Genomic DNA, 25,673 nt, shown 5'->3' with positions numbered 1-25,673 from the left:
TCCCCGTCGCGCAGCGTAAATACAATTGAATCAATTTAAAACAATAAAAGTCGTAGCAGCCGCCACAAAGAGAGACGATGATAGACGCCAGCAAAGCGGCAGATAGGCGGTAATAAGGCATCGGGGTGTTCGGTGACTTAGCGAATAGTGAGTGACCTGAAAGATTCAGAGATTGTAGAAATGTGCAAGAGATTGCAGCAGAGCAGACTGTACCCGCCAGCAAACACGTCACGTTGCGGATGCGGTGTTTTCCTCGCCTACCGCTTCTGCGGCTGCCTCTGACTTCGTCTCGGCAGCCTCCTCCCCGGGCTGTGTCTTCTCATGCGCCTTTGTCTTGGGCTCACGCTCGAACAGAATGACCAGCTCGGTGTGCGTGGTGTGGGGAAACATGTCAACGGCCACGGCGGACTTCGGATAGAACGGCTCTCCCTTGTACTGCTTAGACTCCGGCCTGGCCAGCTCGATGAAGTTCCGCTTGGCGCTGTGGGGATTGCAGGAGACGTAGACCAGACGGTTGACGGCATCCGCCGATCGGATCGCGGCTATCGAGCGGTGGTCTGTAACGGAAAAGGTAGGTACAAATGAGAAGGGCGAATACTTTTTTGTATAACAAGATTTTTAAAGAAAATGTTAAAATATCAAATCTACAGAAATAGTAATTCCGTTGAATATATTGTATATACTGGAACATAAAAATATAATGCACTACCATGGAAATTCTTTTTCTCTAACTTACGCAATCCGGCTCTCGGCGGATCCACCACGGCAATGAGATCCACGGGTTTACCGACCTCCTGATCGTACAGAGCTTCCCGCACCATGCTCTTGATAAAGTCATCTGCATTTCCGGTGAAGAACTTGCAGTTCTTGATGCCATTTGCCTCCGCATTAAACTCCGCATCCTTAATGGCATCGGGGACGATCTCCACGCCCATAACTTTTTTACAGTGCTTGGCAAAGGCCAGAGTAATGGTTCCGGTGCCACAGCAAATATCCAACATGGTTGTGTCCTGGGTAGGAGCAACTAGATCAATGGCCTTTTGGTACAGCACATTGGCTCCTTCTGTGTTGATTTGGAAAAAGGCTAAGGGGCTAATGCGAAACTGGAGTCCCTGTATGGTATCGGTGATGTGGGTGGTTCCGGAAATGTGCTCTACGGGGTTAATCATCTGACCTGCTTCCCGGTGCTTCACATCTTGGTAATAGAGAGAGGTGCACTTGTAGGAATCGTCCTTTTCAGCCTCTTCGTAGAATGTCTTGAGTTCCTGTTTCAGTTGGAGCTGCTCGTCCTCACTTAAATTCGAGGAGTAGACACCCGCCACCAGCATTAGTTCGCCCGTTGCACTGGAGCACCGCACCATCAGCTGTCGGAAGTGACCCACATTTCCGTCTGGATTAAAGGGCTGGAACTTGGACTTCCTCACAAGCTCTTGGAAACTGCGAGCAGCCCATTTGGCCTGTTCCGGTAGATGTGGCAAGTCCTGGACCTCGGCCACCTCCACAGATCCATCGCTGTAGCACCCCAACCTGAAGCCCACAATCACTTCTCCTGCGGAGTTCTTTCCCACAGTGAACTCGTTTTTGTTTCTATAACCATTAACGGTGGGTGAGGGGAGAACCTCCTCGAATTTGAATTTATCCAGATGCGGTTTTGCCCGCGGATTGATGCGTCTCAGTTCCTGGGTGTACTTGGCAAGGAGGGCCGACATTTCCTCGGATTTCTGCTTAAGCTGCTGCTCGTACGGGATGTGCGACAAGGGACAAGTGGCTTCCACGGCGGTGCGTTGCTTTTTGGGCTTTCTTTCTGACTCCTGATCTTCGGCAGCTCGTTTTTTCTGGAGAGGGTCGGCGGAGGCCTTGGCAGCCTGGGCCTTTAGCACCTTCCCCTTCCACTTGTATCCATTCAGGGTTTCCAGGGCCCTCTGTTGATCCTCCTGACTGCGAAAGCAAACAAAGGCAAACTCTTTGCGGGTCGGTGCCTTTATTTTGGTCATGTCGAACTTCAAGGTGCTCCTTAAGAGCTTCTTGAACTCCTGCAAGCGAAGAACGTGTTGTTTTGATTCAGTCAAGAGAAGTGTTCGGTTACGTACCCCAATACCAAAATACCCCAGGTTCTTCACTTCAATTTTGAATATTTCGGATGTGAACTCATTTCGCTCCAAATAGGCGTACTCCTCGCCGGCTTTTTCCGGTTCCTCTTTGCCGTTCTCAACCGCGGGTTCTTCAGCATCCTTAGTGTTTCCCGCAATGTCCTCGATTTCCTCAGGTTTATCAACTACCTCAGCTGGTATTTCCGTGCTCAATGTCTCCATTGGGTCTTAATAAATAGATTTTTTTTTTTTTTAAATATTAAGTTACTTCCTTCCGTGAAGAGGGAAGAATTATTTGGCCGCCCCGTTGGAACGGGTTAACGCCACTGCCAATGTATGAAATTAAATTTCAAGAAAAACAAAATTTAATGGACAGCTATGTAAATATCGTGCAGTAGTTTCTGGTGATGTTATGATGACAATGAACGATGAGCGATGACGATGAACGATAAGCGATGAAAATGTTATCAATATGTGTGAGAAATTTTAATTTTGAGATTTTGTGAGTTGGTATAAGCGTGGATGGTGTTATAGTGTGTTAAATGAGCAGTGTGGAGTGTGTTGTATTAGATATTAATATTAGCAGCTCGAATGAAACTGGTAATCGATGTCCAATTTTCAATTGGTTCATTTCCAAGTAAACGATAGATATCGTTATATTTAAGTAGTGTTGGATAATTTTGTCTTGTTGGTGTATATTTTGAGCAATTTAACAAAATATGCGAAATGTCTTCATTAACGTTACACGAATCGCATAGGGCGTTATCGTAGACTTTCATTTTGGAAAGTGTGTATTTGTCAAAAGCATGTCCGCTTAAGATTCTGTTTAGAGTCTTCGTTTCTATACGGTTGAATAGGTGTTCTTTGTTTTTAAACCAAGGCTTGGAAGTGGTATATGGTGAGAGGAGAGAGTAACCCTTGTTACGCTCTAATGAGAACAGACTGTATTCACGCTCCCAGTCTTGTTTTATTTGCGCGAACATATGATTGATTGCGTCCTTAAGGGTCCATCTGACGGGTGCGAAAGAGCCGTTAATTTTAGCATTTTTAGCCGCTGTATCTGCGAGATCGTTTTCCCAAATATTGGAATGGCTTGGAATGTGGTGAAATTCTATGGATAGCAGGGTTGGGTTGTTTATGACTTTTTTCAGAATGCATTGAGAGATGCAGTTTTTGGAGTTCGTGTTCTTTATTGTCTGGATGGCACCAAGACTGTCAGTTAAAATTGCTATTTTGGAGAACTTTTTTGAAATACCGAAGTCAATGGCTTTTTCTAGGGCTGTGAGTTCAGCAGTCAGCGACGATAGTTTTTTGTCGGTGTAGAAACTTTTTATCGAATTGGAATTTAAGTGGACAAAGGCACCTCCTGTAAAATTTTCCGACACAGAACCATCCGTGAAGATGATTTCCATATTTTTTGAGGTTAAACTTCTTATTTTTTCTTTAAATAAAGAGAGAATTATAGTCTCGTTTGCCATTTTTTTATTTGTACAAGTACCTTTAAAGAAATTTGTGTCAACTGAAATCTTGCGTGTGGACAGAGAGTAAGGACAAATAGGAGCAATACTATCCAGGATATTTTTAAATTCAGCATAAATTCTACTGTAACTAGTATTTTTGGCTACAAAGGAGTTTGACAGAAGCGACGCAGATGGTAGTCCATGAGCGAACGTTTTGGCCAACTCCTTCGCTGTAGCGAATTTAATCCTATAAGCTGGAGGAAGTTCAGCTGCAAGATTATAAATAATATTAATTGGAGTCGATTTAATAAGTCCTAAGGCCTTTCTAAGGTGGAAATTAGCATGCTTATTTATATTGTTTTGTACTGATTTTGATATGTTTGAAAAAGAGGAGCAGGCGTATTCATATCTAGTTCTAATAAATGCTTTATAAAAGAGTAGTGACTTGCTTGGATGTACTCCGAAGCGGCAACCACTGAGCATTTGAATAAACATATTCGTTTGATTCGATTTAGAGATCGTTTTATTTACATGCTGAACAGACGAGTTGTTTGAACTTATGACTCTACCTAAATAATTTATACTATTTACATTTTTTAAAATAATATTATTGCACAAGATACTTAAAGGTTTTTTTCTTAGATTAAAATGAATGGTGGCTGATTTGTCTGGATTAAAAGTAAGATTATTAATATTGCACAGTTCCATAAACCTATTTACTTTTTGTTCTAATTTCTCTTCAGCCATCGAAAAGACTTTGTCATAACAGACTAGAAAGAAGTCGTCAGCGTACTGGAACAGAATACTGTCATGGTCATTACTTAAGCTGTGAAGCTCAGCTGTATATAAATTAAAGAGGATTGGACTCAGACAACTACCTTGACTAACTCCTTTGTTTACAGTTATCTCTGCAGTACCCATAGTGAGAACTCTTTTACTAAGGAAGTTTATAATGAAATAAATATGATTGTGGTCGAAACCCAAACTAACTAATTTGCTACCCAGAATAGGGATATTGACGGCATCAAAGGCTTTACTTAAGTCTAAAACCGCTGCGGTAACGTGGAAACCACGAGCTTTTAGGTTGGCTATGTTATTTATTACATCGTTGATGCATTGGGCAGTAGAATGGTTTTTTCTGAACGCATAGGATCTTGGTGGCAGAATTTTATTTTTATTAATGTACTCTTCCATCCGCAATTTAATCAAACCTTCTAAGCACTTAAAAGTCACACTTAGAAGGCAGATAGGTCTGTTGTTGGTAATAATTGAAGAGTCTAGATTTTTTTTGGGAACAGGTATAACCCTTATTTTCCGCCACTGATCTGGAATAAACCCATTGTCTAAAGTAATGTTTAGCAGGGATACCAGTTTTTCTATTTGACTTAAGGGTAGAGATAGAAGCATTCTGTATGAAATGTTGTCAAGACCCTTAGCCGAGTCTGGGTTACGAGAGTTAAGGAAGTCAAGAAGTTCACGCGCTGAGAAATTAGAGTTGGTATATCTATAAAGCAGATCAGGAGAAAAAGATACGTCAGGACACATCGCAGTGTTGGGAGCTGTGGCTATTTGATTGAGAAAATCTCTATGTTCTGAGTCAGATATTGCACTGTTTGACGGTTTAATTTGTTTAAAAAGTTTAAGATTTTTGATTTTGTTCCACATATCTTTCAGAGAAGAGGGGTTAGAAATGTCTTCTGCTAGCTTATTGAGGTTTTCTTTTCTCATTTTATAATAATAGTTGTTAAGTTTTTTATTACTGTTAATATAGGCAATAGCATCAGATTGTAGTTTGGATTTAAAATATTTTTGTCTGCACGCGTTTCTTAATCTAAACAATTTTTCACATACCTCGTCCCAATACTTTTTTGGAACATATCTATTGTTTGTATTTATTTTAATTGAATTATTACAGTGTATTGTTTGGGATAAGTTGGAAATGCTATCTAACGTTGTAATTTGAATTTTGGAAAAGTCTTTGATTATTTTATTATGGTTAAATTTAATAATATTAGTCGAAGCAGAAATTTGGTCTATTTCAATTAAGATTGGGAAATGATTGCTATTTGATATTTTAGAATTTATTGAGGACCAGTTAGAACAAAGATTGCTACTATTAATGAAAGTGAGATCGAGTGTTGAAGTATAGGATGGGTTATGGGAGTAAGTTGGAGAGCCGTTGTTAAGGCAAAAGAAACCGGAGTGTAAGAGGGAATTTTCTAAAATACCGCCTCTGACATCTTGAGTATTATTACCCCAAATGCTGGATTTGGCATTGAAGTCACCACCTATGACAGTTAGACCACTCGATTGAGCAGCAATAGTAAATAGATCATCGCAGCCTTGTTGAAAAGAATTAATGTCTGTGCTGGGAGCAGCATAGACACTGAAAATATTAATATTATTTCTTAGGTTAATTGTACGGATACCAATGACTTCTAAGCTAATATCACAGTTGATTTGTTTAAAGCGTATGTGTTTTTTTAAGTAAATTCCAACGCCTCCATAACCATCGTTACGCGGCTTACATACAAAATTATAATTTGCCAAGCTACACATGGAATTATTGGAAATCCATATCTCTGATAAAATTGCTATGTCTATGTTATTGTTTACTAAGAATAATTCTAGTAATTGTTTGTTATTATTAGCAGTTAAGCTCTGAATATTATACTGTAGGATTTTTATTGTCATTTAAATAATATAACTTTATGTTTTATTTTCAAATGAAAACAGATAGACAAATGAAAGAGAAAAGAAAAACGAATAAATAAAAAACAATTAATTTAACAGAAAAAAAAAAAAAAAAAAAAAAAAAATCAGAAAAATAAGTAAATAGATAAATAAATAAATAAAAAAGTTATTATTCAAAATTAAACAAGTTGATTAATTTTGAACAAATCAATTTTTGAGTTTGTAAGTGCTATTCTGTTTCTTAAATTCTCTAAAAAGTTTCTTGATTCAGGTACTAAATTGGTTGTTTCGTTGACTAGAAATGAGGATATTTCAGAAGCTAATTGATTTAAGCTATTCTCCGCAGCTTCAAGAGCTGGATTGTCTAAAAAAGGTTGACTAGAGGGTGAGGAACTAGGTGGATTAGAATGAATGAGAGAAAACTTTTCGTTTGGAGTGTACTCATGTTCATAAAGAGCAGCTTTCCAGCTGATCATAGTGTCGCGTGAATTTTTATCTTCGTTTTTCTTGTTAAGAGAGTTCTTAACAACCTTATTAAAAGGGTTTTGTGCAAATATTTGTTGGGTAGCTATTTTGGTATTATTTTGTAACACTGGATTGGCAGATTTTCTTTGCCATGTTGGCTGGGGGAAGTGGGTTAAGTCGTTGGTGTCGACTTCATCTAAAATTTGGAAGAGAGAGGGGTACCTAATCTTCGTTTCATTTCGTGATAAATTCTCAATAGTCATACATTTCTGGATAGCGTACGCTCTCTTACGAGCAGGGCACTCAAGAGAGGTGGCTGGGTGATTTTGTTTGCAGTTGGCACAAACGAGTTGATTACATTGTTGTTCTCTTGAATGCGAAAGAGAACATTTACTGCATTTTTGTTCAGTTTGTTTACAATGCTGAGCAAAGTGATTAAATCTAAAACAACGAAAACATTGACTAAAAGGAACATATGGACTAACATTAATTTTGGTGTACAGGAAGACAATCTCGTTGGGAATTTGAGTACCTTTAAAAAGAATCTTAACCCTAGGAGTGTTAATAAAAATATCTTTATTGTCTCGGTCCTTAGTCTTCACACGAATTATTTCTTGAATAGGTACTGGAGAAGAAATGTACTCCTTAAGTTCAGAGTCGGAAAATTTTGTCGGAATATTAAAAATAATACCCATTTTAAAAATGAAATGCTTAAGAATTTTAGGTTCGTAACCATTACTTTTAAGATTTGAGGACAGGATGCTATTAGCTGCCGTTGCTGACTTGCACTCAGCCTTGCAGCGCCCATAACCAATCTTATTTACTGAAATTATATCTTTAATATTTAATTTTAGCAGGACAGCATTTAGTTCAAGAGGATTTATAGGAACTCTTCTAGGTCGGTTTTCGCCATTGGTTTCACCAATTTTGTCTATGTAGACCACAAAGGGTCCCTTGTGAGCGCTGCTGTACGAGTATCCGTTGTTTTCCAAATTTCCACTTTCTCTCTTCTCTTCTTTGCTAGCAGGATCCGTTATAGCTTTACCACTTACTTGGCTGGTTGGACTCGGATGACTTACAGGGTCAATGACTTCTTTCATCACAACTTCTTCGCTTTCCGATTCTACTAAATTGTTATCCGTAGGTTTTTTCTTTTTATTTAAGGGCGATAATTTCGGCCTTTTAACGTTGCTCAGCTCCGAATAAGGGTTTTTACCCTTGGCCTCGGAGGAGGCCATTTTTCTTGGAGTAACTTTACCCGTAATTGATTGTTTATTTAACCAATAACAACAGACAAATATTTATAAAAGGTATTAAACGTATATATTACGTTATATTTTTGTTTTGAAAAAAAACAGAATAAGTAAAAATCGGTATCACACACTGCTCAAACACCTCCGTTGCATGCAACAGTCAGCACGCGAAAGGTAATAAATAGATTCTTTGGAGTCGAAATATAAACACAAGACACGTGAAGTGAAATAGAGATGTGAGCAAATATCGATCAATCGGATATCGATGTACTGCGGAGGATGTGTTCGCTAACTTGGCGAGTTCGCTTCGGTAGGAGTGTGTGCTCGCTAAAAGTTGACGGTGTACCTAACTGAAACGGATGTTGCCCTCGCTATCAAGTCGGTTCACGGTAGATTCTAAGCCGGGCTTCAAACCAACAAAACCAAAATTACCGAAAATAAATCAAATTATTTGTAGAAACAATAGCAAAAGCTTGCACATTTCTAATTTTCGACTTGTTCAAAGCGCTCTAGGGCCGAGCTCAAGATGACTTGGCGCTCTAGCAGCAACTGCTGCATTTCCGGCTCATGTTTCATGATGTTCCGAATTTCCCTCAGCATTTCCGACGCTTTCCTCAGCTTCTCTTCGCACTCCACTGGGTCCTCGGAGCGTAGGGCCTGCGCCACCAAGGCTTCTTCCATATCGATGAGAAGGTTTCCTCGGAAAATGCTCCAGCCGCCGTCGAAAATGTTGGCCAATTCAAGGAGCTCCTCACAGAGATGCACTTTCCTGTTCAGCGACTCCTCGGAAAGTTCTGAAGGAAGGGAACTTCAAACATCGGTTTTAAAAATCGTTAATAATCTTTACCTTCCATTGCGAATCCCGGAGCACTCCCATATAGCTGGGTTAGGGCGTATTTAGCTTGCAGAATATGGGTATTGGTCTCATGGAGATCAGCCCGGTGACGATATATGAACTCCTCAAGGGCCACGGGGGTAGTCTTGTCCAACGATTCCAGCTCCTGCTGCAGCTCTGCATCCGAAGTGACCACCTCTTTGGCTGATCGCTTCAGATTGCACAGCTGGCACTTCCACACGGCGGAGTTTTGCAGGGGATTCAATGAGATGATCTGCAGAAAGGGAATGTTGTCAGGTGGAAGACACAAAATGAGGAGCCACTCACCTTTCCCGCCTTGCACTTCGGACACGTCTGGGCCCCGGCAAAGCTGCCCAGCTCTTCCGGATCCCGACACCGGGCGCAGGAGCAGTCGAAGCACTTGGCCTGCCGCAAGTGCACCCTGCGCTGGATGGTGCTCCTCAATGGCTGGGTGTAGGAAATACTCAGGATCTCGCCCTTGGCTATCTTCCTCTTGGCCAGGAACACAATGTTCATGTCGTCATCGAAGCGATGCCTCATATTGGGCACGCAATCGTGCGAGATCATAGCCGCCCCTGGAAACAGGGCGCGGATTTTCCTCCTTTCCCTGGGTTGTCGAACCTCAAAGGTGTTTGTGTCCAGTATCGCGGCGATGCGCAGGATGTCCAGCTCGGACCAGTCCCGCAGACCCAAAACTGTTTTGATGAAGGTGATCAGATTGGCTCGCAGAACTTGATACAGAGGAGTCTCCAGGCGCTCCTTGAGGTGATCTTCCAGGGTGTACAGTTGGCGGAAGGCCTCGGGGTCTTTGCTCTTGAGTTGCATGCAACGCAGCAGCATGATCACGCAGTAAGCCGACTCCTTTCGCTCCTGCTCTCCCGGTGTGAAGCTTATTTTGGACTGGAAGTTGCTGCTCGACATGAGCTGGCACTCGGCCTTGTGGTGGGGAGAGTCCTCGCACTCCCTCCCGCACAGAGGCCAACTGCAGGAGCTGCACTTGTAGTAGTTTCCTCGGGGCTTCTCGGGGGCCAGCAGGTTCCTGTGGCAGCCCAAGCAGAGAGGGGCAGAGGCCACTTTCGGTCCCAGCACCAGAGGAGCCTCCTTCAGGATCTGCTCCCCGATTTTGATGTCCCTGGTGGCCTTCAGGTGCCTGCCCAAGAGGTCGTTGGTGGCCACTTCGAAGCACTTGCACTCCGCTCGGTGACCCTTCTTCCAGTGCTCCTTCTGGTGCTCCCGGCTGCAGTACACCACGTTCCTGCAGGCGGCGCACAACTGAGACGCCTTGGCCTGGCACAGGGCGCAGGATGTCAGCGAACTGGAAGCCATCGAAAGCAATCTCCCGCTGCAAAAGATATCCAATAAGTCTTCAAGTGGTCTGTGTGTTTGCGTAACGACCCGCGGTTGAAATGGAACTGAGGGGACGGCCAAACAGTTTTCAGTGCACCAACTTCGGAATCTACTCGCGATCTGACTGCGAGAACACTTTCCTTTGTGTCTCCGTCTGCTGCCAAAAGATAAACGCTCGGATCTCTCTCCACGTCCGCATCTCTGTCACATGGCGCACGCCCATTTAAAATTAGACCGCCAAGACAATGTCCAATTTGTTGGTGGCCGGCACAATGTGCTAGTGCCCAATGTTTATCTAGATCTACTAGGTCTACATCGAGGGGATGTACATCGGAAAGCTTTTCTGTGGCGGACAATACAGCTGCAGCTTTTTCGATGGATTTCAAAGTTGTATTGACAGAAACTTCACTCACAAGTAAAAAAGTTGTATTAGACATATTATTTATTTTAGCATGGGCTTGAAAGCAAAATACAGATTGTTAGCCTGAAGATCCTAATAGGTTTTGGAGTCTAGTAAAGCGTTCGGCGAGCTCGTGCTGCGATTTTTGGAATGCAGTATCTGTTGTTCGCTGGTTGTAGGTATGGAAAACCTTAAGGTAAGCCTCGTCTATGTCTTCCACCTGTAAGACAATGGTTAATTAGGACTGGTAAGCAATGTCATTCCCATACTTACATAAAAACTGGGGAAACAAGTGTCCTCCAATATGTGGAGCTCCAACGGTCCCTGGGACACGGGATCTCTTACTGATTTTAAAACTGGGTAAATTTCTTTGACCAAGTCCTTAGCCACACCGTTTCGCATTTCAATTGTCACGCAATCGAGCTTTAGGCAGGATTGGAAAAGCGGTAAGTACTTCTCGTTATATGTCGAATTTGTTGAGACGTTATCAGCTATACGCAATGACTTAAGTTCTTTTAGCTGGCTCAGGGCTATTAAGTTGTGGAAGACTGTGTTGTAGGAAATATTTAAAGATTTTAGTGTTTCGATACGTGAAATCTCTTTAAACTCTTCAGTTTCCCTTAAGTTTGGCGTCTGCAGCTCTTGTAAGGTTGATCCACTTTTGTCGGCAAAGGCCGCGAACAGTTCATGAAGCAATCCACTGGCCTTATGGATAACCAGTTCCTTGAGATTTCTTATATTGGCCAATGATTTTATGCCCGGACCTTCAAGCAGAGAGCATTTTAAGGACTCCAGCGATTCCAGCTTAGCCAAATGTGTACATGCGCTGGGACCAATACTGTAATTCAATTCTAGTCTCTGAAGGGCGGACGGTAAAAACTTCAAGGAGTTCTTTCGAGTTTGCTGGAAGTAATCCACAGCAAGGTGCTCTAGGTGGGGTAGCCGTTTTAACCATTTCAAGCATTTTGAGTGAAGGAATCCGGCACTCAGACTCCTCAGATCCTTTAATTTCAAAATTTCCAGGACATCCCTTTTACTAAGAGCTTTTCCCGTGACTTTTAGAGTCTGAAGTCTAGTTGTGCTACTTAGAGAAAACGCAGAGAACAGATGCACTGTTAGGTTTTCGATCCGGGAGTTGGCCAGTTCGGTCAGGGACACTGGGTCTGTGTTCAAGAAACCGCACTCCAGTTTTTTCAGTGAACCTATTTTGGAAACATTTACAACTTCTTTAGCTGAAAGAGGTGTATTTCGAACTCTCAGGCACTGAATTACATTTTTCGAAGAGAGTTCTGCAAAAGCATCAGAGAGATTTTCTGCATTATTGGTGCTTAAAGTCAACTCCTCAAGATTATTCAAGGCGGCCAATACCTCAATACCGGTGGGATCCATGAGTGAGAGCTTTAGTTTTTTGATGGTTTGAATTTCTGCCACTTTGGACACATTTTTGAAATGATTTACACTCGATTGAATATCCAATTCTTCAATTGCATTCAAGTTACTGCTGGCGAAAGCTTCAAGTAGTTCATTTAGGGACCCTGGGTGAGTAATTCCTGATATTTGGAGACATTTAATGTGCCTCAGTTGGGCAAGAGGAGCAAGCACATCAGCCTTACCGTCCTTTTCCAAATGAATTTCAAGACGCTGTTCAATCTTCCGAAATCTAATATTAAAATCATTGCACACTATTTCAGCACTAACTCTGCATGTGGATAGCAGGCTTAAAACTCCAGTTGCAGCAGTTCTGCACTGTGAGGGAACTGCGATGCTCACGAAGTGCAAGTTAGTTAGCTGGCTTAAGAGCTCCATCGATTCGCAATCGGATAGACTGCAGTACAGATAAGAGATTGATTTTACGGTAGCAAGGTCCTGTGCTTCAGATCGATCCAATGGTTTATATTTCACCACGAAGTAGGTCCAGGGAAAGGACAGCATTGGTCTAATTGCGTTTCCAACCGGTTTTCTGTTTAAATCAGTAAAGCTTTTTTCCAGCAATCCCCACATGTTGTATTTTCCAATAGTAAGGAAAAAGCGATTTAGCTTTGGGAGTTGCAGTAGTGAAACTAATTTGCTCGCGTCGGCTTCATTTGGCATGCACATCCTAAGCTCTCCTCTGTTCCTGTCAAACCTTATGGTGACATTTTCCTCTACGTCTATAGTTATAAGACGGTCCTGTAATGGATCCATTTCTTCTGACGTTTCGCCTAAATTGTACTCGGATTTAAAGAATACGGCGTTGTTTTCCTGGTATATATGCAGATATTCTAAAGATTCATGTGTCGCAAGCAAAAGAGATCGACCAACCACTGATCGATCTACCAGTAACGCTGTCAAGGGCTTTAGAGATTTGGGTCTTTCCCATTTTCGTATAGCTTTGAAAATTTCAGATCGCGCACTGCTTAGTTGAACTCCGGTGATAGTAAATGTATCTAACGTGGGCAATTTCACCAGAGGCGCATATTCGAGATCTTCCTGGTTCCACATAAATACAAGCTCCTTAAGATGGCCACAATGCGGTGCGATGTCGGATAGCCTTCCATGCACCTGGGTTTTTCTGAGGTCTAACGATACCAATTTTGGCTTCAGCGACATGCACTTGCAAATGTCCACCAATGCTTCGGCTGTTATTTGTTCGTTTAAACTGAGCCCTTCTTCTTTGCCCATGTACGGGACGCCGGCTTGAAAATCGATAGAATTTTTGTTAAAAGTGGCATTGACAAGGAAATAAAAAATGTTGTGTTATTCCAGAGTAAGAAGAACTTTGCTAAAGTGCATCCAACGAAAAAATGAGTTTTTATACCCTTGCAGAGGGTATTATGATTTTAGTCAGAATTTTGCAATGCAGTGAAGGAGACGTTTAGGCGTTAAGTTTATACTTTAGTCAAAAGTTAAATATACTCGTAGATTGAACTTGCTTCGTTTAACTTTTGGCATCAATGGAAAGGTAATGTACTACTTTTCTTAACCTATTCAGTACTTATTGAAAATTCGCCTTGTAAACATACATTTTTTGATTTAAAAAGTTTCTCTTAATATTTTTAAAAAATGATTTGTCTAATATTTTGTATGATTTTTTGAATATGTTTAGGAATGTGCATCTGAGCCATTTGTTTTCGCTTTTACATACATATTTTTTCCGACATTGTCACCTTAAAAAAATAATGAAAAATAAGTTAAGACAAGGAAAAAAATCCAAAGTTAGACTTTTACAAAAATGTTTCAATAAGTATTGAATGGGTTAAGAAAATTTGGGCATCATTCAAACAGCATTTATATTACCTTTTCATTGATGCCGAAAGTTAAACGAAGCAAGCTCAAGTTACGAGAATATTTAACTTTTGTTTCGTCAAAATACTTATGCCGACTAGTCTATATTCTTGATCAGCATCACTAGACGAGTCGATCTAGGCATTTCCGACTGTTCGTCCGTCCGCTTCTACGCAAACTAGTTTTCAGTTTTAAAGCTATCGGGTTGAAACTTTACCAAAAGTCTTCTTTCTCTGCAGGTAGTATATAGTCGAAACAGCCATATAGGACATATAGTTTCATAGAAGTAAACGGAAAACAATTTTGAAAATTATATCTTTAGTGTTTTTTAACATATAGCTTTTATAGGGCAGATCGGAAAATTTGTGGAAAAATAGTATGAATCGAATTATAGCTTCGGTGCTTATTGACATATTATCTTATAATATTGCGAATATCATTTTTTATATTTAAAAAAGTTTGATTAAATTTAATAGAACTCGGACTTCTCTAACATACAGTCGTTAAAGAAACGGTCAGAGAAATGATAAAATCTTTATATTTAAATATAGCATATTTGAAATTTTTAGCATTAAATATTTAAAATAATTATATAATAATAATGAAAAATAATATTTTTTAGTATCACTAGCAACAATCCTTAAAAAGTTAAAATGGTGTTACTAACATTGATTTTTTCCTATAACTGCAAGAGTATACAAACTTCGACTTGCCGAAGTTAACTTCCTTTCTTATTGCTTTATTTTTCATTACAAACAATTTATAATAAGAATTATTCTTTTCAAGAACTCAACTATTTCATCATGAAGTACAAAATTACAAAGCCTTATGAATGTCTATTAGGTGCTTAAATATGCCAACCAGATGACTTACCAAACCGATCTACAGCAACCACCACGGAGCTGGGTTCAAAAATTAATTTAACATTAAACATGTCCATGTTGTTTCTGATATCTTGCAGGTAGTGTCTCCAAAACAAGTCCTGGCTTTTATGTAATAATTTATTCACCCGCAGATCTATTAACAGTTGTGTCAATGCCTTGGCAAGCCCCTCTTTAATTCGCCAGTAGTCATGGTTATAATGCGTCTTAAACAGTTCCAGGAAAATTTCATGAGCCAGCAGGAAGTTGAATAAATCACTACACTTCGGAAAGCCGCTTTTGTATAGATCGGAGTCAGTCACTATGTATTTCATTATCTCTAAAAGACAATCGTTGTTTAGAATAAATTGCTCTTTGTCATCCATTTCAAGGCTGATGCAAGGATTTGAATTTTGAGGAACAGCCGACAATTCACAATGTTTGGTTTGAGGAATTACGCGGCCTCATCGGTGGGATTCTGAAAGAGAACTAAAGCAAGCTGTCGCGTTCCAAGGAGCCAAAGACCCCCAAGAATTATAATTCTCCGGCTCTCGCGGAGAGGGGGAAGAGAGCTGTATAATCGAGCTTCTCGACTGCGTTAGCTCTCTCTTAATTTGACAATTGGCGGATCCTAATCTCACATTTCTCTTCAGTTTTATGCTTTTAAATGAGAGAAAAGTTTGGCGATGACCTTCAACCGCTGAGCGAAACACGCCAAAGAACACAGCAGCTCTTTTTGTGCAAGAATAACTTCAAAGCCTGGGTCTGGCCGTATTAGCCCGCACAAATGTACAAAATCTGTACACGACCTTCGCACTATATACATAATATGCGTGGTGACAGTATGGAAATTTTATAGCCGATCGCCGCTCATTTAATAGTAGAATGACTTAGGTCGAAAGTAAAGAGAACGATAAAGATCACGAGAGAGGTGGAGATATGATATTTTGTTTTGTTTATGAATAAGCTCTAATTGCCAAATAGACTTCAAATCAGGGAATTGATTTGGCACTATTCCACGCTAGGTGGAGCTTGTGCGCAAGAACGTTTCCGTTTCCGTCGCATTGATATCCAATGCCTTCATTCTGAGTCTAAGAGAAAACTGAATCAGATGATTCAGATGATGATTCAAGAAATCAAAGCTTTCCAAATGTGTTTGCTGTATGCTGCAACAACATAGCGAGAAAGAGGGGGCGCTATCTAGAAGCTACGCCCTTGGGCCCGACTATAAAACACCCCCTACATATGGACCCGAATACTTAACGATAGATATTTTAATACAGTCGTATTCCTCCAACAGAATTGATCGTTTCAGGGAAAAAATAATGTATCTGACTAATTCCAATGATCGATTTTTTATAATTCAGATATACAGAGTGATATATCACAAAGCGATTACATTTTTTTGATGTTCGACAGGAGGATAAGCTAATTAGGTGACTTTTGACTTCTCCATATACATACATAGGTAAAATTGATCAAGTAGGCTGTTCCATTAATTAATATATATGAGTACAGTTTTGAAAGTGATTGATACGCATTACTCTTACTAGTAAACGAATAAGGGAGTATTAAGGACTAATTTTCTGGGTTGTACATATGAAGACAGAGAAACACTGACAGAAACCTAACCTGGGCAACAAAGTTGTGAGCTATGTCAGTTCGTCCGCTAAAAAAACGCAGTCTTAGGATCAAGAAAGACCTTAATGTTCTTCATCATACATCAAGACTTTCCATCATTTGCATTTCCCCTCCATGAAAATAAATCTTTTACGAAATTAATTTAGCAATTCAATAATTTATTTAGTATTTCTCATAAATTGTCTATATATATTTATATATATTTTATTCATACGCAATTAATTAATATATTGTTTAATTGGAAATCAGTCTTTTTTATGTAAATAAGAGTTAAATGCATTTTGTTTTTGTGCTTGTTGGTTTGATTTGAATGATTGGGTGGTAACTCGGTTGGCTGACAGGTGACGAAAATAAAAACAAGTTTAAAACGATAATTGAACTACGATTTGTGTTTGTTGTGGCTTGTATTAGTACTTAGTTGCATTGTTGCTTGTCTTGTTTGGGGCTAGAGCTAGAAACTAAAAGTAGAATTTAAATTAATTGGCTTAGACAACATAAATATACACGATCCAAGATAACCTAAAACTGGCGGCCGAAGTCCCACTGCACTCGCTTGTTGCCCTCTGCCAAACACTTAAAAAGCGGCGCATAAAACTTTATATCATAGACAACAATTTGATTTAATAATTTGCACTAAACATAGTTTCCTTCCATTAGTCTGCACGTGCACACACCTCAGTTTTGATAGTGATATGTGCGGGTGTGCTGCAACATGTTGCTAGTTGATTAGCATGGCGAAGCGGCGATTCGATTGTTGCTAAGGCAAAGGCGCGTAATTTTGTTTTCCATTCGGTTTTGCGTAAGCGAAGAGGCTACATATACATAGATGGCGGGGTCAGTGGGTCGAACCCCGACGAGTTCGAGTTTGGTTCCAAGGTCTTCCCAGGAGGGCTTGCAAGGTGAGTTTGGAGTGGGCTAGACAAAGTGGGGATTAGTGTGTTTCACATCGAGGATCCTATAGATAGGAACCCATTCGGAATTTCAAAACTGATCCGGCAAACATGCATAATTGTGAACTGCTGTCTGAAACTAACTTTCGGCATGTGTTGTATTTTCAGATTACCTTCTGATTTTAAGAACCCATTCCAAGCTCAGCTAAACAGCCCCAACCTCGCGGCCCTAATATCGTCTTGAATATTTCTCGTTTTAGTGGATGAATGCTCGGCTTAAATTACAATTGGCGCTACATTAATCAATAGACTGAAACACAAGCAACATTCGAGTAGTTCGTAGTGTGATCCGCCCGCCGCGGCCTAGACGTCCTGCTGCTCCTTGAAGTGGTGGTAGTGGTGGTGGATGTGCTCGTGCACGTAGCGGTGGATCATGGAGCTGGAGGCACTGGTGTCCAGTTCCGCCTCCACCTGCTGGCCGGGCTCCTCGGCCTCCGGCACCTGCTTGCCGCCCCCAGTGACTGCCTCGGCCACCGCCTCGCCCACGTCGTCGTTGAGGTCGATGAGGGTGTCGGTGCTGACCACCTTGCTGGGCGTGCTCGTGAGATGCGGACTGGGGGGCAGGTCCTCGTCCTCGCTGGCCAGCAGGTGGGCGCACTCCACGGCATCGCCGTAGATCTTCGAGCCCGCCGAGCTGGAGTTCGAGGTGGGGGGACGTGGCTCGGACCGAGCCGCGTCCTTGTGCTGATCCTGCAACATCTGATGCTGCCGCTGCTCCTGCTTGTGCCGCTGGCGTCGCTGCTCCCGATCCTTCTGCTGCAGCTGCTCACTCAGCTTGGCGTATATGAGGTTGCCGTAGTTCTTGTAGTCCTTGCTGCTCCGCTGCTGCTGCGGCTGCGGCGCCTGCTGTTCCAGGCGCTGGTAGCCCTGCAGCAGGTTCTTCTGGCTCTTCTTGGGGATCGGCTGCACGGTGGCCACGTTGCTGGGCGTGGCCGGGGGCGAGTGGGCGGCTGCCCCGCCCCCGCAGATGGTGGCATGCAGGAAGGAGTCGTAGCCACACAGGTTGAGCTTGTTGTGGGCCGTGTTGTGCGTCTGCTGGGCGGCCAGGACGGCCGGATTAATGGCCAGCTGCTGATGGTAGATGGGTATGTGCGGTTGGGGATGTTCGTGGTGGTTGTGGTGGCTGACACTGGGATTGGTATTGGCATTGGGGTGGGCACTGGGGCTGGGCTGTTGCTGCTGCTGACCGTTGACCTCGGTGCCCACTGGAATGCTGGTGGTGGTGTCCGCCGTAGGTGGACTGCAGCTGAGCGGCGATTGCTGGGCGACCGGACTGTGGTTGGCAATTAGCGTGGGTATTTTCGAGCCCGTATTGCAGCGTTGGCGTTGCTGTTGTTGTGGTTGTTGTTGTGCTGCCGGTTGCCGTATGGGACTCACATTGGCTTGGGGTTTTCTGCAAATTGAAAAGGAGATGTCCTTAATTGGTGTTCAATTTACGGGTCTGCGGGGGAAATTCGGTTGGGTACTTTCAGGAGGTTGGGAGACGCCATGTGGTAGAAAATCAAAAGGCAAATAAATCAGTGTTGGTTTGTAAGGATGGGAAATGTAATCAATGAAACCAGAAATAAGGAAGTGATCGCAACAAAAATATAGGGCTTTTTAGACGATCTTTAAATAAATTTGGAAAGGTTTATTTGGTTTGCAGTTTGGCTGATTGTTCGCATGTTGTACTTGGAAAATCAAGATTTGATTTATAATATTTTAATTTAACAAATTGTTTTCAAAGGGATAAGGGTTTATAAAAAATTGTATTATGTTTGTTACACTTATAAATATCTGTAACACCATTAGTGTATTTTAAAAGGCACTCATTAGATATAAAAGAAAAATTTAAATGATCTTTTAATATAAGTAATCGCAGAACAGATAAATAAAATCATTTATTTATTTTTCCCCTAAAAATGAAAAACATTTTAAGCCATTTGGGTACCTAATGGTATCTTTTTTCCGCATGCCATGGTTTTGGGGAAGTGCGAAAACCTGATATGAGCATTGTTGATTTATACACCCTTCTCGGCTCAGTCCGCTGCAAATCTTTGCGGACTGGGGTGGACATCGCGGATTGGCTTACCCATTCAGCTGAAAACACAGGCGGTTCTTCTCCATGCTCTCCCGGATGATGCTAATGAGGTCGTTGCGATTGAGCGCCGACTTCCAGCACTCGGCCGACTTGCGCTGCAGCTGGTTTGGCTGGTGGGCGAGGGACTGGGGGCGTGGCTGGCGCAGCTGCACCCCGTCGAGCATCATGTCGCCGCCACCCCCCAGCGGCGGAGACCCCGACGCGGTCTTGTGGTTCAGCGGCTGCGGGGGAGGGGTCGTGGCGGCTGCCTGACCCACCGCCGGCTGCTGAGACTGCAGGTGGCGGTTCTGCCAGGCGGAGTCGTTGCCCACCGACAGGCTGCGCTGTCGCGTTTCGAGGCAGTGGTCCTGGTACTGGTGGTTGGTGTTTGATTGATGACGATGGGCAACCAAGGAAAATGGAAATAAAATTAAATTATAATAAAGAAATGCGCAAAGTAGGTTAAACCCATGTGGTAAGCAACAAAAGTGTAACAAAAACAAAAGGCGTCGTTTTCGGGGAAGGGTTCAGTTTGGAACTGCTGCCAGTAATGCAAGTAATTCCCTTTTAAAGCAATTTTGAAATATCAAAACTAGATATTGGACATTATCTTTCAACACGGTTTGATATTTTAAATGTTATGTTGGTTTGTTATAATTTGATTCCATTTTTTGGCTTGAAGCCAATATTCCAAATTAATATTCATATTGTCTACCACCCATATTCCAATATATTGTTGATATTTCCATAAAAAACGGGTGCATACAATTATTAATTAATTATAATTAATTTTAGGAATTAATATTTGAACTTTTTTTTACTTGGGCGTTAGATTTTGCATTCAAAATGAATGATTTTATATTGTATTGCATTCAAAGTAAGTACCCACAAATTTGACAATTAATCCCTCTGGTTTAAAAATCCCATGCATAGCTTTACTTGTGTTAGGCCGGCAGCAGTCTTAGTTTCAGTTAACATTTGGTATTGGGTTTGTTTTTGCTGTGACTTGCTTGTTACCTTGTGCCTACCTTTTGTTTGCGCGCCCTCCGCAACATCTTGACCCGCTGGGTGGCCTGCTTCATGTAGATGTCCTGCTGGCGCAGCTGGTGGTGCTGGCGGTGCGAGGGGCAGTCCGCCTGGTCGCCCTCCGGCTTGCAGCACTTGAGATTCAGCATATTCTCGTAGGTATTGTGGCCGTTGTCCGGAGCGTTCAGCTCCGCGCAGTACTGCTCCGCCCGGGAGCTGTTCTTCTGGCTGTGATTCAGATTTTGGCTCTGACTCTGGTTCTGGTTCTGATGGTACCTGGTGGCCTGCGCCTGGTGGTGATGGCCCTTGCCCCCCGACCTCGCCCCGCTTCCGCTGGGCTGGTCGGTGGCGGTGGTGGCCATGTCCTTCTCGCTGTTGCTGTCGTCGTCCTCGTCATCGGACTTAATCAGTTTGCGCGGTCGATAGCGGTGCTGGCGGCGGTTGCCGGCGGAAGTCGTTAGGGCCGTCGCCCCGCCGGATCCCACTGCGCCGCCCAGGCCCGAGGGCAGCTTCTTCAGCTTGCTGGCGTGGCTGCTGCCGAACCCTGTCGCAACGGGCACGGGGACCGGCAGCGGCACCACCGGCTGCGCCTTCGATTTGCCCTCGGGACTGACGGTGAGCCGCACGTTGATTGTCTTGCTGCCGCAGTGGGGCACCACCACCGACTTGCCGATGGACTCGTATATGGTGTACACAATGCCCACGATGTCGTCCTTTGTTATCTTGCCGTGGTGCCCGTCCAAATCGTAGAACGTGAACGAGAACTGCAGCGGCTGCGAGGACTTCCCCCCTTCCACGGACACGTCGCAGGTGAATTCCTGTTTTTGAGTAGAGTAAAGGCGGGGTGAGTGACTGTCTCAGAATGAATTTCATTCAAATCAAGTGGCAAATATGCGTTCCTCGGTAATTGCATTTTCCGAAGGGCGTTCAAGAGTCGGTCTAACATTGCCTTAATTAAAGATCTCGTTTGAATAGCTTAAACTTATTTTTCTCTCAGCCGTCACCCCTTGAAACGCACTTGGTAAATATCTCAATCACGCAATTTATTTTGCAAAAATTCAAGCCGCTTTCAGTGTGATTTAAATCAAGTGAAAGACCATTAAATGTCGAAATTCGTTAGGATATCAAAGGGGAAAAGTTGTTTATCTGAGCACTCAGATTTACTGTTTGAATACCCAAACAAATGTGAGGGCCATTATTATAAATGGCTGCTCTGTTTGGTAGTTTAAAAACTTTTAATGTGTTATAAATTAGCGTGCCAACAGACTAATCTTCTCTCTAACACCTCGGACAAATAAATACCATTCTAAAGGAATTTAGCAAAGGCACAAATTCACTTGCCCCGAAATGTGTTAAACAACTTTTGCCACAAATTTTGAGCATCCACATAAGCCTGATGCAGTGGCAACTAACTAGAAATAAACAAAAACGCTGCTAATAAACTTTCGAGCATAAAAATTGTACTGAATTTCCTGCCCGACCCGAAAGTATGCCGCACTTTTTGCAGATGCAACATGTTGGCCGAGGCTAAACTGCAAAAGGAAAACCCACTCAAGCCACAGCCAGCTGCCACTGAAACAACAATTGGGGATGCACCCGACCACCAAACCAGTCGAAAATTGTGGCCATAATTTGACTAAATATTTAATTTGCGCCTGCAGAAGCAGCCACGTCATCGTCCCGGGGGGCAGGGACTGCGAGACGGAGAACCTGGAGAGAGCGGCCATTACCACTGATAAAGTGGCATAACCCAGCACCCGACTAGCATCCAGCACCCAGCACCCAGATCCCAGACCCCAGACCCAGAGTTTCCACTCCGCTGGCCCAGTCGCATACAAATAAATATAATTTCCTTTGCCGCCGCCCGACTTGTAGATTTTTAATTGCCCCTGAGTGCTTTTCGTGTTTGTTGTTTTGCTTCTAATGGGTTTTATTGAATTTTAATGTTTTGATATTTTTGGCGAAACTGGCACAAGTGGCAACAGAGTCCGAGACCGAGAAAGCGCGTCCGCAGTGGGTGGTAATGGAAATCGCCGGCGCCCTTGTGCTAATGAAATATTTTCCCCCTTTCCCGGATTTACTTTCGTGGGTGGATGTTGGAACAACAAATGAAGCCGAAGCTGAGGCCATTGAAATTTTAATTAAAAGCACATTGAAATGTTGAGTTTATGGGCGATGTGCGATGTGCCCTGTGGGTCATGAGTTACGGCCGGCAATCGTGGCCAGGGGTGGTAATGGCGGCCGGCGAGTTGATTAAACTTGACCAAACACCTGGCTGGGAGTCGGCCAAAGCCCGCAAATGGAAAACCAAACATAATTTAATTTATCCCCTTGTACTTATAAGCAGAACGATTGTTTGGCTAATTGAAAAGCACGGGCCAAGCAGACGGTTAATGCTCTGTTGAGAATCAAATTGGAAAATATGACGCCACCATCTAAATAGTGCTCCCTAATGAAGTATTGCCCATTCAATTAAATAATGCCGGTGTAGTTTTGAAGCACCATTTCAATTCAAGCATCATATCTATTACTTCTGTACTTAAATTAACTCGAAATATCTGCTTAGGGTAATGTGCTTGGCAAACTTCGATTACATTCGGTGCAACCCCTTGAAAGTCCCGTCAATTAATGGCTCCATAAATATTTGCGTTATGAAACGATGAAACAAGACAAATCCAATCCATAAATTCGTTAATTAATGAATGGAAATGGAAATTGAAATCAGAGTGGACTATTAAGCCCGGTGTTTATGGGCTGCGAAGATGGAATTCGACTGTGTCCGCGCTGTGGGATGTGGGATAATTCACAAATACGCAAAGTGATTCGGGAACGTTGCTGTGTTCCCAAGCAAGTAAGGATTTAAATTGGAATTAAATAATGTAGATTAGATATAAAGGATGGTTGTTTCTTGGATTTTAAGTCGTTAAAAATTCTCTCTAATCGAAGAAGATGGAAAGATAAAACTCTGGGAGCAAAAAACATGGGACAGAACTCATAGTGGATTTCCTCGAAATGTTCATTATATCCTATCAATTTGTTCCCTGTGCAATGGTAATGACGGTTCGACTCACCTCCAGCCGGATGCGCTCCTCCTTGTGGTGGTGCAGGTGGCGCGAGTGGGCGTGGCCGGCGTGCTGCTGCACGGAGGCTGCGGCGTCCACCACGTCCTCATCCTGCGGCAGGTGCTGCTGCATGTTTGAGTATTTGCCGTGCTTGCCGTTGGAGGTGCTGTTGATGCGCAGGTGCTTGCTGTGGCTGCCGCCGCTGCTCGCATCCTGCGGATGCCCCGGATGCGCCGCGTGGCTCCTGCCCGAGGCGTGGTGGTGGTGGTGCGGGTGCGTCTGGCTGTGGCTCTGATGGTGCTGGTGCGACTGCTGCTTGGTCGCCCCACTGGAGGCATTGCCCGGCGGCGTGGTGATTATGTTCACCACCGGCGATCGCAGTTGGATATTGTTGTCACGTTCGCTGACCAGCAGCAGGTCGGGCGGGGCGCTGCAAGAGGAGGAGGCGCGCACCTGGTGGTACATCAGCTCCTCGGAGTCTGTGGTGCATTCCTGGACTGCAACGACAAGAAGGGTGGGATGCTTTTAATTAAAATGCAAAGTGGCATGAAATTGGCGGCATAAAAAAGCCGCCCGGCCATCTAACCCCCCTGGCCTTTGTCGGCTTTTCTCTGCACCGCGCAAAGTGCCTACCGAATTGTGGCAGTAATAATAAGTAGCTCCAATTTGTCGTACACTCAAAGTTGGAACACTTTAAAAACTTATATACAAAACAAACATATTTATATGACAGCTTTACTTCTGCTTTAAATTACACATAAAATGTAAATTATTCATTTTTGGTACTATTTTTAATATAAAATAGTATTTCATAGTAAGTATTCATTTTTTTTAACCTTTTAAAATTCTTTTTTTAAAAACTATGATTTTTCTCAGTGCGCCCTCGCTGGCGTCTTGCAATTTATTTGCAATTTGCACAAAGCGCATTACAACAGCACAAAGTTTATGCCCCAACGCCAACACAAAGCGGTGGCGACCAGGCGGCCAATGCCGATCTCTTTGAATCCCCTCGAGAAACTTGAAAGGCGACTGCTCGGAGAGCATTCCTAATTAATGACGTCGTCGGCGGCGGCGGCACTCAAAGTTTTCGTTTCTTTGCGCCTTTGCCGGTCCCCGTTGCTGTTTCGGTTTCGGGTTGGTTTCTTTCATTTTTAATTGAAATGGCTGCCGTATTATCTGGGCGCTGGTGGCCACCCGAGCACCGAAAGCTGAGCCGGCAGATGAGCAGTCCACGGTCTGCGGTCGCTTTGCCCATTCATCGCCGCATTACTCATACGACGCGTGAACCGCACCAAAGCCAGGCGAATCCGAGTGCAGCCACTGCGCCTGTTTGATGTTCAGTAGTGGTGGGAGAGCGGAAAGTGCAATTTAAATATTTGGCGTACTTGAATTATTTGCAGGCGGTTGACAGGAGTGATTTAATTAACTGGTATAAACGTGCTGATATTCTTTCGTTTCCCTGGTGACTTATTGGCTGAGCAAGTCCGTTTGATACTGATGCACCAACCATGCAACGTAAACTGCATCGTATTTATATTAATTGCCCAAAACGCACTTTATTTAACCAGTGAATCAATAAATAAGAACAAGTGCAATGAATATTGCTGATTTCATGGCACCTAGTTAGGTTCTTGCCTATGAAACTATCTCTTATCGTTCTACTTCTTTCCCAACCCTTTAACTCCGCAAATAGAGCTTCCCTATCGTCACGAGGAGGTTAATTCGGGAAAGAAAACACCCTGCTGCCGCATCGCCCCACTTGACACATAAATCCCAGTCCCACTAGCCCCATTCGCGTCTTTCTCCGCAGTAACTCACGTCACCAACTCCATTCTTGGTTCTTCTGCCGCACTATCCGTTCTTGGCTCCATTGTATCTGCTTCATTTTAATTAATTAGCGCGCTTAAAAAGGGGGGCTACGCGGGGGAGTTTCCACTTCTCGCCTGCTGACCCAAATTTGCGGTTTAGCCCGCTTTCTACGCGCGTTTTTCCATTTTCCATTCCTCATTTTTCATTTCGCTCTTCATTTTTCATTTGTGCGAGCCGCGTCCTTGCCAAGGACCCCGCCCATTTGAGCCCGGCCAGGACATGGCTTTTAATTGCATGAACATTATGCAAGCAAAGCAGTCCCAAGTCTCCATTTTGTGTACTTTGTTGGTTGCTTTCCTTTCGGCTTTGTTGTTATTCCCCAGCTGGAGAGGGGACTGCGAAAAGAGTTGCCGAGGTGGCGACAATTGAAGACAATT

The 25,673-nt window shown here is 43.1% G+C and overlaps 4 protein-coding genes across 6 annotated transcripts in view; all 4 read right to left on the bottom strand.

Annotated features, from left to right (window-relative positions):
* Positions 1 to 7: 7 nt before the first annotated feature.
* On the bottom strand, positions 8 to 8,155 carry LOC108035920 (tRNA (uracil-5-)-methyltransferase homolog A). Its single transcript, XM_050886614.1, has 5 exons — positions 8,094 to 8,155; positions 2,091 to 2,416; positions 737 to 2,033; positions 214 to 557; positions 8 to 156 (listed from the first exon to the last, which is right to left on the bottom strand). The coding sequence occupies exons 2-4, from the start codon at positions 2,310 to 2,312 to the stop codon at positions 229 to 231; spliced, it is 1,848 nt and encodes a 615-aa protein (XP_050742571.1). The 5' UTR covers positions 2,313 to 2,416; positions 8,094 to 8,155; the 3' UTR covers positions 8 to 156; positions 214 to 228.
* A 260-nt stretch (positions 8,156 to 8,415) lies between these two features.
* On the bottom strand, positions 8,416 to 10,265 carry LOC108035974 (SET domain-containing protein SmydA-8). 2 transcript variants are annotated; one of them, XM_044094657.2, is made up of 4 exons: positions 10,214 to 10,265; positions 9,125 to 10,160; positions 8,810 to 9,071; positions 8,416 to 8,756 (listed from the first exon to the last, which is right to left on the bottom strand). In XM_044094657.2, the coding sequence occupies exons 2-4, from the start codon at positions 10,142 to 10,144 to the stop codon at positions 8,446 to 8,448; spliced, it is 1,593 nt and encodes a 530-aa protein (XP_043950592.1). In that variant the 5' UTR covers positions 10,145 to 10,160; positions 10,214 to 10,265; the 3' UTR covers positions 8,416 to 8,445. The 2 variants fall into 2 exon arrangements, with proteins under 2 accessions (XP_043950592.1, XP_050742572.1); XM_050886615.1 differs by having other exon boundaries at positions 9,125 to 10,265.
* A 346-nt stretch (positions 10,266 to 10,611) lies between these two features.
* On the bottom strand, positions 10,612 to 15,157 carry LOC108035975 (uncharacterized). The gene is made up of 3 exons (XM_017111797.3): positions 14,703 to 15,157; positions 10,839 to 13,240; positions 10,612 to 10,785 (listed from the first exon to the last, which is right to left on the bottom strand). The coding sequence occupies exons 1-3, from the start codon at positions 15,073 to 15,075 to the stop codon at positions 10,645 to 10,647; spliced, it is 2,916 nt and encodes a 971-aa protein (XP_016967286.1). The 5' UTR covers positions 15,076 to 15,157; the 3' UTR covers positions 10,612 to 10,644.
* A 1,310-nt stretch (positions 15,158 to 16,467) lies between these two features.
* Positions 16,468 to 25,673, bottom strand: part of LOC108035916 (protein naked cuticle) — a 41,901-nt gene continuing 32,695 nt past the window's right edge. Inside the window, exons 2-5 of one of the 2 annotated variants that reach the window (XM_017111690.3) lie at positions 23,437 to 23,924; positions 20,368 to 21,183; positions 19,352 to 19,713; positions 16,468 to 18,673 (exon numbers count right to left, since the gene is read on the bottom strand). In XM_017111690.3, the coding sequence (XP_016967179.1) occupies positions 17,584 to 18,673; positions 19,352 to 19,713; positions 20,368 to 21,183; positions 23,437 to 23,924 (2,756 nt within the window). In that variant the 3' untranslated portion in view covers positions 16,468 to 17,583. The remainder of the gene's footprint in view (positions 18,674 to 19,351; positions 19,714 to 20,367; positions 21,184 to 23,436; positions 23,925 to 25,673) is intronic. The other variant, XM_017111691.3, reaches the window with a different exon arrangement.

This window comes from Drosophila biarmipes, chromosome 3L (genome assembly GCF_025231255.1).
Source record: "Drosophila biarmipes strain raj3 chromosome 3L, RU_DBia_V1.1, whole genome shotgun sequence".
In the NCBI taxonomy this organism is placed as follows: Eukaryota; Metazoa; Arthropoda; class Insecta; order Diptera; family Drosophilidae; genus Drosophila; species Drosophila biarmipes.
The sequence above is the reverse complement of the archived record's forward strand: the minus strand, read 5'-3'. Positions and strand labels throughout refer to the sequence as shown.

Excerpts from the sequence above, each read along its gene's own strand:
- LOC108035920 (XM_050886614.1), bottom strand. The coding sequence starts at position 2,312 with ATGGAGACATTGAGCACGGAAATACCAGCTGAGGTAGTTGATAAACCT. Across the intron at positions 2,034-2,090 it reads TGGGGTATTTTGGTATTGGG|GAGTTCAAGAAGCTCTTAAG; the intron begins GTACGTAACCGA and ends CTTCGCTTGCAG. Across the intron at positions 558-736 it reads TCCGCCGAGAGCCGGATTGC|ACCACCGCTCGATAGCCGCG; the intron begins GTAAGTTAGAGA and ends TTTCCGTTACAG.
- LOC108035974 (XM_050886615.1), bottom strand. The coding sequence starts at position 10,144 with ATGGCTTCCAGTTCGCTGACATCCTGCGCCCTGTGCCAGGCCAAGGCG. Across the intron at positions 9,072-9,124 it reads CGAAGTGCAAGGCGGGAAAG|ATCATCTCATTGAATCCCCT; the intron begins GTGAGTGGCTCC and ends CCCTTTCTGCAG. Across the intron at positions 8,757-8,809 it reads TCCGGGATTCGCAATGGAAG|AACTTTCCGAGGAGTCGCTG; the intron begins GTAAAGATTATT and ends CCCTTCCTTCAG.
- LOC108035975 (XM_017111797.3), bottom strand. The coding sequence starts at position 15,075 with ATGGATGACAAAGAGCAATTTATTCTAAACAACGATTGTCTTTTAGAG. Across the intron at positions 13,241-14,702 it reads GGTTGCTGTAGATCGGTTTG|CCGGCGTCCCGTACATGGGC; the intron begins GTAAGTCATCTG and ends TCGATTTTCAAG. Across the intron at positions 10,786-10,838 it reads CTTGTTTCCCCAGTTTTTAT|GTGGAAGACATAGACGAGGC; the intron begins GTAAGTATGGGA and ends ATTGTCTTACAG.